The following is a 13983-nucleotide window of genomic DNA, read 5'->3' on the forward strand; positions in this document are numbered from 1 at the left end:
TTTAATCATGATACCTGTCCGTGATACTTAATATTTGTTCGCTAATTGCCACGCGTCACATATATCCGCAATTCATTTTCCCCGCGTTACTTCATTGTCTTTTATCCGGCCGCGTGAGCATTTTCGCTTTGTCACCTGTGTTCCATTTTTCTGCATTACAGTTTCATTTAATCATTATCCCGCGTCGCTCCTCGCTCTCAACTAGACTTTCACGGGCAAGAACTAAATTTAATGTTGTTAAAAGTGTTTTCTCATTGTCGCGGACCGCTCTCGCTTCCTGCGTACGTTGGATTCGAGCGAATTTCCTATTTGCAATATTTTTTTTCCCCGACGAAAAACGGGACGATATAAGACTTAGAGAGTAGTGCAAATACGGTGCTCCGCGAAAAGTTTATTTCCGAAGGTTTCCAACACGATCGGAATTCGGATCAGATCGCGGGAAGAAGTTCGTTACAGTAACGAACCAGCAAACCTTTTACCGGACCCCTGCGCGTCCGACTCCTTAATTTTGTTCTCCAAGTAAAGCGTCCAAAGAAGCGTCAGGACTGTTATTGGGCAAATCCACACACACACACACACACACACGTTCATACAGACATGAACACGCATCTGCAATGAACGAGCACAAACTTCCTTAAACGGACGACTGTATGAGCGTGAAAAATATACTTTATAAGTACCAAACTTCGCTATTAGCTAGCCCTTTTCGAGTAATTTCGCCCAAGTTCCAAATATTGGTTTTAAAAAAAAAAAAATTGTTCGCACTTCGGAAAAGTTTTTATGACAGCGTGACTAAACTTCTAAAGGCGTAAAAATCGCTATCGTCGGCCGTAAATAAAGACATTTTACAAAGCTTAACGCGACTCTCTGCAGTATAAATAAAAGACGCATTATTTGCAATCTCTCTTCGTTCTGTTGAAAGACTCCAAACGCTATATAATACACTTCCTCAGATAGTTGCTTATGCTCTATTTTCTTTCCGAAGTCGAGGAAAAAGGGCCAATTTTAATGTACAGATGTGCAAACAATTTTTTTTATTCCGTTTTCCGTCTTTCAAATGAAATCTCGCGTTACGGATATTAATATATAGTAAAAGACAAAAAATTCACATATTGTGCTACATTTACATGTATGCTAAATTTATATGTTTTTCGTCCTCTTTCCCTCAGAGATAAAAAGTCTTTTATTTCATTTTACGTGTGTTGTTAAAAGCTGTGGTTTTGTCATCAACTTTTTGCGACAAACAGAAATGTAAGCTTCATTAAATATAAGAAAGTAATGTATGCGTTTCTGCAAACTTTTTACAAAAATATATTTCCTAGGGTGGGGAAAAAAAATCAGTATGTTGTAATAACGTAATGCGTAGAATTAAGGCAACGGGGATTTTAGTTTATTCGCGAAAATTAATGTTTGGAGGATCGTGTCCGGGAGTTTGTAGAGCATTCTTCGGCTTTCACGGGAATCAGCGCTGAGCTGCAAAAATTTGCATTTTAATCTTCATGCCAACATTGAGAAGTTCTTTCCAGTACTTGGCGAGTCATTTTGAAATGCAAGATCTTTGCAATAATAGAAAGAAGATTCTCGGTAAACACGCTGACGCTTGAATAAACTTGATGTAATACAATAAAACACGGCGGAATTACGACTGGATTAAAAATGCACGGTGATCATTTAAACTGACTCGAGCGCAACAACTATAAAACTACTGTGCTCAATGCTTTGAGAAGTGAAATAAATCTGGGACCTTTGATTAAAAAGCTACAAAGTAACTTGGTATCTTTGTTGCGAGACACGTTGCTTTAAAAATAGCCATTACGTAATGCGCGCGTAATAAAGTTTATGGCCGTGATTAAAATTCTTGCGGACGATAAAATTCTTCTATATTCCAGGTAGGATAGAAATCTTTTTCCAGTCGCGAACAAATTGTGATTCCGCGCTCATGAAATCCTCGAAGGCTCCGCTCGCCTCATGGAACTTTATAAGTTCCATCCCATAGATCTTGCTGGCATCTGCGTAGAAATTTACGTGCGGTTTCGCCATAACACGGCTATCGGCTCGTCCCGTCCACGAGAATAAACCTGCTTTAATGGCATACTGAATCGGTTTAACGTCTCGATAGATGCCGAAAAGGATTTTGCCCTCACGGGGAACGCCGCCAACGCTTTCGTCTAATGCTTTCCAAAATTTGCATCCTAATCTTTGTAAACCCCGCAGAGATTACCGCCGCCGTCTTCTTTCATCGTCCCGAGGATTTGCTTAACCTCGGCTTTCTTTGAGAGGCAACTCTCGTTCTACCGCGATCGATATAACATTTTACAGAATCTTCCCTAAAATGCATGACTCGTAGTATGGAAAAATATATTAGAAATATGCAAATCATATTTTAACCCCCAAATATACATTTACAAGTGTAGAATTCTATTAATATTTATAATAGTAATAATAACGTCTGATGTACAGTAATATTATTATTACATAGTACTATTTTACAACTATGTGAATATTAACGTGCGTTATGTGCTCTAAATAGCCAAATGACGTCTAGAGAGCTAGATAAAATTTAATAACAATTCAAGCGTCAATTAATCAAAGAATTACCGTGGACGCTTAGATACTGATATAATCAATGCCTGGAAACGTCACAAGTTTCAAAATGCATCGCGAAAGGATAGTCGCTGGATTGGCCGCTAATCAAATACAGGACGAGGGGGTGAAGGTAGAAGATTTATTGTAAGTAAATACAATTAGGAGTTACGAGTGCCTTCGAGTAACCTTTGGCCCCAGCTGACGCTAACCCAACTACAGCGAACCTGACCTAACTAAATAATCGAATTAGAGGTAGAGGTACCTTCTACCGCGACGACGCCTTTCCCTCCCACTGCGAAGTCCATTCCTCGTCTTGTCCTTATCCACTTCTAACTTACATTCGACACGATTCTCGAACCGTATTCGTGAAATTGGCCCTGGGACAGTAAACTGACTGTGGCTTGGCGACGGATACCATTTCTCAGGTGTTGCAATGGCTGTTTGTCGACGCGATTTTCGTTGAAATAAAGTTCAAATAAGAAATTAGAGAGCACCAGTAAATACGAAAGATGTTTAAGCATTTCGGCAAAATATTAAAAAATTGCTAACGTATCATTTTCTCGTTGCTGCGTACGCGAGAAAAGTAGGAGTAAATATGAAAAGAGTTATTTCCTCGGTTTAAATTTGCCTGCATATTTTTACGTTGAGTAATTTTGTTCGCATATAGTTTTATATCGATTGTGAACTTCCACGAGGTACCTAAATTTTCCATTCTTTAAAAAAGTAACGGAAGAAACATCGTTTTTCCATAATCCTTCTCGACGACAATAGGCTTTGCACTTGCAGACAAATTCGTATGCACAACGTTTCTCGCCAAGTGCAAAGTTTCCCGGCGACAAAGTTGGGATATCGATACTCGGCGATTCGACGAAACACTATGCCCTGCCTGCTTTCTAAACAGCTTTCGAGCGCGACAAACGATCCTCTCGGTTTCCGATCGGCGGCTGATCAATCTCGACGAAACATCACGCCTTCTTTGAGAACGCGACTCCTCGCGTTGAAAATATATACAACTTCTCGCTGCGTTTCAGAAACTTTCCGGGCTTACAACCGTTTGCGATAACGAAACTTTCGCTTATCCAAGTTTCTGGCGACAAGTTGGCACAATGCAATGACATATTGACACGCATTTCAAATGCAGACTAGTTCTGAAGTCGTTTCTCGATTACTTCTCCCCCCACTATTTAAATATTAATTTAATAATATAACTTTTTTTATCGAATAAAGATTAATTTAATGGAGAATTAAAAATATCCTTTTTGCAGAAATTATTAATATTAAATTATCTTACGTAAAAAGTAAAAAAATAAAACGATAATGGTTCCAATAAATAATAATTATTTAGACTCTCGATATACCGGTTATATTAGATTTTATAATATAGCAATAAATCTATTACTTGTAGGTAAAATAATCAGGAAAAGACTAAAAGTGAAATATGACAGTTCATAAATAATAATTATATCGACGGATTAACAGGATTTGTCAAGAAATCTGTCATTTGCAGATTTGCGAATATCACAAGTAGATAAGCGATCATTGATTTATAATGGCTGGCAAATGGCTACGTCACCGCGTATTCACCGTGAATTGTTCGTTTTATATTTGCCGAATTTCTTGAAGCCCGCTTGAAAGGCCCTTTTTATTGGCGGGCTATCGGCGAAACCGAGCCACGTCCGATAAGGGTGGCCGTCAATAAAGGTGCGCCGATGATTTACGAGCCGTATGCGGAATGATGACAAAACCAGGCCGCAATAAATCGCGCGAGTACATCGGCCACCGCGGGTTATTTGCTGTACGTCACTTTAAAAGAATCCGTAAATTTGCCCGTCAAGATCTCATTGCAAATAACGGCGATCGCGGTCCAGTGCTCCCTGGACCCTTATGCAATCTCGCTTCGCGAAAGCAGCTCTGCGTTAAAAATAAAGAACCTAACGAATCTATTTTGTTTAGTTTCACGTCACGCAGTTAGGTCATAAATGGCCGATTTACGCTACTCCTGTACAAAAGTCCGAAACGCGAACCGGCGACGCGGTCGTCGTAGCGAGCAGCAAGCTCGCGCCGTCCACGACTCCGTAGCAATTTATTACGCTGCCTTTTTTTTTTTTATTTTTTTTTATTGCCGCGACGAATAAAAGCCAGAGGCGCCGGTCACGCACGCATACCAAACGTAAGCTAACATGCGAAACGTGTGTGTTCCAGGATAAACGAGAACACAACGCGGTCCCAGTTCTTGGCCTACTTCAGCTTCTCGTCTAAAGCGAGCACGTCTGTCGGATGGCCGGTGAGAGGCGGACATCCGGTTAACAATACAGGTAAGATATTTAGCTTGCTTTCGTAATGAAATATGTAAAATTACGTTATGTTCTGACATTCAATTTCCGGCTGTCCGTACGATACTTAACAGCAGCGAATTTGTCTGCCGCGCCGCAGAAGGAGTTAACTCTTTTCCCGATTCTCCGCTGGTTTAGAGCGATGTTTGATATCGATGAAACGTCGGGAGTCGTATTATCGCGAAACCGATAACGTGTCCAAAGTCACAAGGCAATCACGAAAGCGGTGATCTGTTGAACAAGTGAGATTATGGCGCTACGTAAACTTAGCCGGCCTGCCGCGTTCGCTACACGCCCTGTTTCGGACCGCTCCTATCATAGACTATTGCTCGAACTACACGCCAACAACCTAGTTCACTATCGGCTTCCCCATGACGGTAACTTCATCTTCTTGTAAATTACACCCCCGTGGTGTAGCTTATCAGGCGGAATGCTCAACTGCGCGGGCAATCTACGTAGATAGCGTTCTTCTTAACACCCTCGTGACAAATTTACGCGAGCCGGCGAAAGTAAAGTTTTCTGATACCATTACGAACACGCGACTACTTGCACGCGTTTCCTACTATCCTAGGGGAAGAACGAAGAGTTGAAGCGCTTTCGGAGATTCTCAAAGTAAATAAAGCCTCGTCTGCGATGTTTTAGCGAATCAAACCAAAAACGCATATAACCGCGCGATGCGCTCGAGTCTTTTTGAAAGCTATGCAAAAACAAAAACAAACTATTTAACTCGCTGAAGCGTAAACCTCGCAGCATGTTCGCAAATTATCGATGCGCGTTTTGCATGTAAAATCGAGTTACGCGTTAACTTTGTTGCCCTATTCGATTAAAACATACGTTGGCGAACGTTCATCAGGCCTCCGGCGTGTCTCCTATAAAATTCACAACGGAAAATCAGAACCGCGACGGGAAAGGAGAAAAGCAGAGACGGGAGGTAAAACGGTTCGAAGCGTCAAATTTTCGTGCGCATTACATTATTTTTGCCACGATGCTGAAATCCGAATGAAACATACGTGTGGCGAAGCTCTCGCGCATTCCGTTCTCGAGAACAGCAAATTTGGCACCGGGGATCGGTAGAGATGGAGAAACGTGAAGAGCGAACGCCACGGGGAAAAGGGAGTAGCGCCGAAACGTGTGAATTTACTTGCACGAGCAGCAAGAAGGGAGGGTAATTTCTCCCCCTAGTTAGTGCGAAAATTATACGAGCTTAAGTGCGGACCGATCCGCGCTTTAAGAGAAGGAACGACGAACCGTTAGGTTCTCCAAAGCCATTTCACCGTCGAAAGTGTTAGTAATCGAAAGCGTTAACGAGCTAAATCTCGAATACCGAACCCCCCTCGGGACGACTGGGCGATCTTTATCTTTAAATGCGACGGGTTTCTAATCTCCAACGTAATCCGCGCTTCTCTGTACAGTTCCAAATTATCTTGGGACGAGATATCAATTTTATTTAATTTTTTTACGATGATTGAAATAAAATAACTTTTTTTATTCACGATATAATTTTTAATATCAAATCAATATCAAATGTTTCTTTTCTTGATATTCAATTATACTACATCACTTTTCTTATTTGTAATTGATTGGTAACTGCTATTTGATCATATAGCATTTTTGTATTCCCTTTAACAGCTGCGCTCTGTAAGTTAGAGACGCCGTAGGTAGCAAGAAAATTAAAAAGCCCTTTTAAAAATATTGCATGACGCTCTTATGAGAAAAGTTTCGTACATCTATATATATATATATATATGTCTTTGGACTTTCGCATCTAGCAATATTGTATAATGACGAACCAGAGTTCTTTGACTTACGGTCACCTCGAGAAATCCGTCATACATCGCATTCGTGAACAACCGGCGCGCCGAATCAATGAAGACCAAAAAATATACAGAAACATGTCGTTATTTCATTTTATTACATTTCTATTTCAGAAAAAAATTGCACTATAAATTTTGAAAAGAAATCAGAGACTGTCATCTGTCCGAGAGGAATATTTCCCACGTAACGAGAATGTCTCTGTTTTTCTGAGTTTTGAGCGAATAATAATTTTGCGTAGAGAGAAGGAATTCGTTGTGACGAAAAGTTCGACGCTGGTTGTGTGGAAATTCTCAAAGAAACTGCGTCAGACGTAACAGTCTTATTCGCATTCTTAACTTACAAAGATTTCATTTTTAACTCCTGATTGTTTTAATCATATGATAAATAAATCCAGAAAAGAACCTTAACGAGCTAGCCAGCAATTTTTTTTTAATATTATACGAAAGCTGAAAAAAAACGCGTGCTAGGACGTACGAGTGAAAAGCGAGAAAAAGACGTAGCGACAGTAAAAGCGACTTTGCGATGAAATCTTTCCTTGATACGGCGAGCTGTAACGAGACGACAACGATTCTCGATTATCCTCGGGAGAAGGACACGCCAAGGGGCGATCCATATGCACGGAACGTACAACTAGGAGACGTGACTGTCACTCTGCCACCCGGATGAGAGAGGTCTTTTTTGACGTCGGCCCCACGTCCTATTGAGAAACGTGCGAGAAGCAGCGAACGTAGGACAAAACGAGGCGAATCGAGAAAGGGTGACTTCGAGAAAGAGAAAGAGAGAATAGAAGGCAACGCGTTGATAGGGATAAAACGAGAGAGCGAAAGCGAAATGAGAGAGAGAAAGAAGAGAGTATCAAGCGGAGACGTCGCCCGATTGACAAACAGATCAATCGTGAATAGAAAAACGATCTAGTCTTACCGTTCGACCTGACTCTGACTCTTTTTTTCTCTCCTTCCCCCCTCCCTTTCGTGGTCTTCCTCTTTATCTGTTTTTTTTTTTTTTTTTTTTTCGTGTGCATTTACGCAGCCTGCGCGTTCACTTACTGAACAAGGAAAGAAAGAGCCTGGCCCTTCCGCTTTCGAATTTATCTTCTAAGAAGAACTGGCCGACGTTTCGCTAGGGTGATTTATAAGAAGAGAAAGCTATTGTACAATGAAGAAAGGTCGCTGTCTAAAGAGAATATTATTTTTAGAACGCGCCAATGTGTGTCTTTCACTCGGCCAGACGTAAATCGCAAAAGGAGAAACATTTACCTATGTAGATGTTCTAAAAGTCTGTCTAGAATCAGATTTGGTTTCAAAATCAGTATTATTGCACACATACGTTTCGCGCAAATGTGCCGAATTAAGTATACACATCAATTAATTAATTTACTGTTCATACATATAAACAACGTAAAAAAAAAAAAAAAAAAAAAAAAAACTGAAGCGCGCGTCACGTTCGGTTATGAGAGAACAAATTAAATGTTCATGTCGCTTAATTGATGAAGCGGTCAGTAAGAAACTCGGCCAATTTACAACCTGCACTATCGTTCGACCCTGTTTCTTCCTTTTCCCTTGTACAATACAATCGTACGGTCACGTAAACTGCACTTACGGTAAAAGTGCTCTTAGCTGGCGCAGTTAAGATAGATTATTTCACTGAAATTCCGGCGCAAATCACAGGGCATTTCTTTACGTACATTTACTACTGGAATTCCAGCAGATTTCGTCTTATTTTCGTATTAAGAGAACTATAATTAAAGCTGATAATAATTAACAATGTCGGAAAGTCTTTCTCTTTCTTTTTCTGAATAAAAAAATTAATATAGAAAGAAGAGGAATAAAAATTTTTTTTTTTTATTTAGTTAGACTATATTTTTGTAAATCTCCTACTTGCATCTTTTTACTTTTCGTAAATACGTTTTATATAAACTTATAATTGGGTTGGTGATATATGCTTTTTGTACGAATTATTTCAATGATGCGCACAGAGAGGGCAAAGAGAGTACCACTTCTAATTTTCCAATTCACAAACATCCATCCGGCAAGTAAAACACGTTAACAAACATTTCTACCGAAATAACGCGGGATATTCACGCACTGTTTCATGTGTTTTTCCATGATTTTTTACATTACTTCTCGTTAAAAAATCAAAACCTATTGCTAAACGCGATCATCAATCGCCCATAAAGTTCTGCAAAAGTTTCTCGTGCTGAACTATTGCAATTAAATAATTAAGTAAATATTCAAATAAATTAATTTACGCAATTGAAATTTAGACAAAAAGTTACAAAATCGAAAACTTACATGCTTTATAAAACAATGATATTCATATGAAAAATGTGTGTACAAAAAATAAAATTGTTTACGCTCGTTTGAAGCGGCAGAAAAATTGGCTCGTTGAAAAATTAACTACCTTCATTGCGAGTTTATTTTGTTGTTTTTTTTTTTTTTTTTTACATTCAACGCCTATGCAATTTTCGCAGCTTTTCCGCCTGAAACGTAACGCGCGATGTTTCGACTCGAAAGGCGAAAAAGTCCGTTGCTTCATCGTGCCGCAAGTTTCTTCGGCGAATGAATAGAGCGACGGGAGAATGAGAGAGAGAAAAAAAAAAAAGAAGAGAGTCTCTCGTGGAAAAATTTCGTCGGCTTGCGGAAACTCCGCGGGAACTGCGCGGGAGGAATGAACATCCTATCCCTCTTCCTTTTCTTTTTCTCGCGGCATTTCCGCTTTGGGTTCGTTACGGCGCTCCACGGAGGAAAGTCTTCGCGTGTCTTCTGCGAGCATTTACATAGAATCCTCACTTTCTCTCCCGCCTTCTATAGCTACATTAAAGCATTTCACCTTTGCGCACTTAAAGGCACAAGTGGGAAGTGAGTTTCTCAGGGGTATCTCCTTCAAATATGGCAATCGTTTTACGAAAAATCGACTGGCAACGCTCGCATTAACGTTACGTTAACATTACCGCGCGGGAGTGCAGTTCCACGTCCTTTTACACTTCTCTGGCTGGCGATTTTAAAGTTCAGTGATAAAGCAATGCAACTGAATAATGTCATTCTTTTAAGTTAACGTTTTATTAAAGTTTATTTCTTTCGTCCGATTAACTTGCGTGGAACGCCTTTCAGTTAATATTCGATATTAAACGAGAACGGCGAAGTCGAATAATACCTACGGGTTATCGCAGTTATATTTATATCGTCCAGTGGTAAGTGTCGTGAAACTTTCCCTTTGATGTCATTAGCATGGTTACCAGTGTATCCGTTTGAACTGCGTGCTCGCTAACGAGGCAACTTTACGAGCAACCTAACGTTTGGTTAATAAAACTCAATACTCTTTCACTTACACGTACAATTAACGAGCCCGGGAAGCTTTTTTTTTTCTCCCAAAGCCAAACAGCCGACGGCCATTAACTGCGCGATTCAATTATCATCCGATTGATCACACCTAAGAAATTAGTGCTAACTTCGCTGCGCTTATTATCAAATTAATTAACGACTCGACACGCCGCGCTTTTCTTTTTTCCTCCTGATGATCGGTTTAATCGCTCGTAAGCGGGGTTCAATCGGCGCCGTGGAAAAGGTCCGCGTCTTAAATGCCTCGAGGACGTAGGAGATGAAGGATAAAGAAAATTCCGTGTTTAAGGTGGAAAGGCGAAAAAGGCGGGGCCGTTCATAACGGAGATGGTTGAAGGAACGGTTTGCGCACGGAGATCAAGGCGATGGAGATGCAAAGGGCACTACATAAATTAAAAAAAAAAAACTCCGTATGCCCGAAGGTGAACGCAAACCACGTCTAATGGATCTTGCCATTATGACAATTGCACACGCCAGAACTATAAAGCTAAGTAAAGAAGGAGGAGAGGACGGTAGAGAATCCAACTACGCGTTTTTTTCTTCTTTGTTTTACTTTTTTTTCGCAAAAAAAAAAAAAAATGACGCTGACTGTTTTAATACACGCAGGAGAGATGCAAATGGAAACCGCTATGTGCAACAACGTCATAATCGTTTGTAATTTTTTTTAACAGCAAAGACGAAGTTGTATCTATAGTATATCGTTAAGCAAAGCTCGTGCATTACTGTGATATTAATACCTTTTTCGCAATGGCGTGCAGCTGACAGTAATAAATATGAGTATATTATGCGTTTATGGAAATCACGTGTTTGCATACGTTATGAAAGTGGAATAATTGGACGCGTAACGGTTTGTCAATCACCGTTTGAATATTACAACAATCGGCGCGAGCGCATTGATTTGCCTATTCGAAAATAGCTTTGAACTTCAATACTTTCGTCCAATGCAAATATTAATTAATAACGGATATCCCGACTTATGATAAATTGTATAAATCGCCAATATCAAACATCGAGGTTTGATTTATCATTACAATATTTATAATGTGAGATAGAATTTTCAATCCACCGATAGACTTCTAAAAAGTATAATAAATCCCGCCATAAACGCCCCGCGTGTTTGATTTTCAAAGTCTTACACAGAATTGATTAATTTATTATTGTTCAATCGTGAATACCCCTTTTACTTTTATTTATTACGTATATAAGTGTTAATTCAATTTGCATTACGCAATTTATTTATGTCGCATACGTAATAATTATCATTGAAATGGAAATGCAAGTTATTTACATGCTGCAAAGCTGTGACCCGTAACTAAATTGATATTGCATTTGGTATTGTCGCATATCGAATAATAATCTATAACACACAGACAATATTTCGGCCTAGTTGGTAATATTTCGAGCGGAGTTTCGAAAATATTAATTGAGAAGCGTGAGAGTCGGATGCGAGATATCTCGTTAACCCATTCTAATTGGCCAGCGCGTATTGTCGTTGACGCGTCTGCCCATTTTCCACTTTTCGAATTTTTCACGAACCCGCCAGACGTATCAATTATTTTCACTCTTTTACCAAATCGTTCGCGCTCACCGAAGCCGCTCGTCGGACAGCCGAAAATTGAGGTGGACCGACGCTTCAACTGATGGCATTCAACGATTATTTGCGCTTTAATGAATTTACAGAAAAATATTCATTAGTTGTGTAACAAACGTATTAATGCACGTAAGGTAGAATAAACGTAAAATTTATTTCAGCTAATATTTAAAAACTTGAAAAGTATTTTTATTCGTTGACGTTTCCGATAATTTAAATAAAGCTTGATAAAAAGTATAAAGAATCATGTTCGCTTATACGTAAAAGTTGATGGAGCGAGGGAGAAACGCGGAGGAACTGTAGTTTCAAGTTACTGATATTTCTTTCTGTTAGCAGAATGCGACTCGGTGTACGAAGACACGGATTGCCACGACGGATGCGTTTTAGCCAGTCCCGGATATCCTGGGCTATATCCACCAAACATCCGTTGCCGGTACCTGATCACTTCTGGCCCGCGGATCTCCATCGCCATCAACTTCACGGCGGTGCTTCTTCCGGACAAGTAAGTGCTCGACTGTCTGGCAATGTTAGAACTCGAAACCGCACGGAGGGCATAAACGTTCCTTCAATCTTCGCGTTAATAACTTTCGTATGTCCGACGGGCATACAGAATATATCCTATTCGAGACTCCCCGCGAAACCTTGCGTCTTACTTAATGATAATTATGTCGCACTTAATTACTGCGCCGTTAAACACGATACAAAAACCACCCGGAATGTTTAATTATCCGCACGGGGCAATGAATGCCGTGCCGGGAAAAATAGACCTGGAAAATCCGCCGAGCGAGCGCCCGAGGGAACGGCGATTTTCTTTCGTACGCGATATGGTTCCCATTTCGAAATTTCTTTCGCATATCTCCGACGCGTGTCCGTTTCTTTCGTGACTCACGTCCCGCGAAAAACTACTCGAGTTTCACAGGCCGGTGCAATGCGGGCTATTGTACGACAAATTAAAAACCCCGGACGAGCCAAGCGAGAAACCATCGCGCGGTTCTTTTGTGGCCTCTCACTTTCCCAACAGCACTGAGACGTTTCATAATGGCAACGATGAGAACGCGCGAAGAAAAAGGGAATGCGGGATGCAATTCCCAGATAAATGGGTGGAAAACGTATGAAAAGGAGAAGTGATATCTACGGGTTGATTAGTTTTAATTGAAACAATTTCGGTTTAAAATTCCACCGAAAGCAATGTAATAAAAAATATTTACGCTGTTATTATTATTAAAAAAAAAATATAACAATGCTCAATTAAAATTTAAAATACACTTTTGTTGCTAATTTTTTATTGTTTTACTATATTAATAAAATTTTATTACTACCACAAAATCGGCGATATTGGAAATATTGGAATTAAAATTAATTCAACGTTATATAACATTTATATCATGTACGGTAGTTCAATATTTTTTATTACTATTATGTATAATAAACGATATCATTATAAAATGAATAATTCAGTTTTATTTATTATAACTAGAACAAACCATACGCGCGCGTTACTTTTCAATATAATTTTATTTGCACTCAGCTGACCAGCCTTTATAATTATATTATATTATTTTAGGGCATTTAAATTTCACTTTTTCCCTTTTTTTTCTTTTCTTACAAGTTCATCTATTCTTGGCCAACTTTTTAAGATAGGATTATATCTCCGCGTTGATTTCAAAGTCTCCCTGCCTCTTTTTTTATTTACCATCATCACCGGTTTGGATTAGCGCGTTTCCGAGCGAAAATGAAAGAGCAACCGGAGAAAAGAACACAAAAAAAAGGAAGAAAATTTTCCTTTGCTATCTTCAGCTCGGTATTTTTAATAAAACCCCCTCTTAAACGTGCCTCAGCTTGCATAACAAGCGTGGAACTCTCTTTACGCTGCGTTAACCTCGTATGCATATAAATCATTTTTCGCTTTACCGAAGAATCTGCAACCGTTTTTCGAGTAAAGCACGCATAGCTCCGTTTCTCGCAAACAGAAATCAAATATAATAATGACTTTTTCAAGAAGTTCGCGTTTTCTCAATTTTTAAACAACTATAAAAAATTTTTTTTTTCCTTTTGCAAAACATTCCAATGTTCGAAAACCGTTCCGAATCACTATAACCCAGTATTTCTTTCAAGGATTAAAAAATATTGTCGAAAGACAACATAGCGAAAGGCGCAAAGTTTCTCTTCTGCTTTAAATACAAACTAAACTGTGAAAGTTTCATCGACTAGCTGCACTTGCTCCGACAGTCCCTCCGATTGATTATCATTTTCCCGAGATTCGCCTAGACGGCCGCGGAAATTCGCGGTAACGATTAACGTATATGCGTCTTAACGAGCA

At 39.5% G+C, this 13983-nt stretch overlaps 1 protein-coding gene across 2 annotated transcripts in view; it reads left to right on the plus strand.

The window, feature by feature from the left end:
• LOC139109161 (uncharacterized) overlaps positions 1–13983 on the plus strand; it is a 204380-nt gene that overhangs the window by 135565 nt on the left and 54832 nt on the right. For both annotated transcript variants that reach the window (XM_070668019.1, XM_070668027.1), the window contains exons 6-7: positions 4789–4901; positions 12000–12165. In XM_070668019.1, the coding sequence (XP_070524120.1) occupies positions 4789–4901; positions 12000–12165 (279 nt within the window). The remainder of the gene's footprint in view (positions 1–4788; positions 4902–11999; positions 12166–13983) is intronic.

This window comes from Cardiocondyla obscurior, linkage group LG02 (assembly GCF_019399895.1).
Source record: "Cardiocondyla obscurior isolate alpha-2009 linkage group LG02, Cobs3.1, whole genome shotgun sequence".
In the NCBI taxonomy this organism is placed as follows: Eukaryota; Metazoa; Arthropoda; class Insecta; order Hymenoptera; family Formicidae; genus Cardiocondyla; species Cardiocondyla obscurior.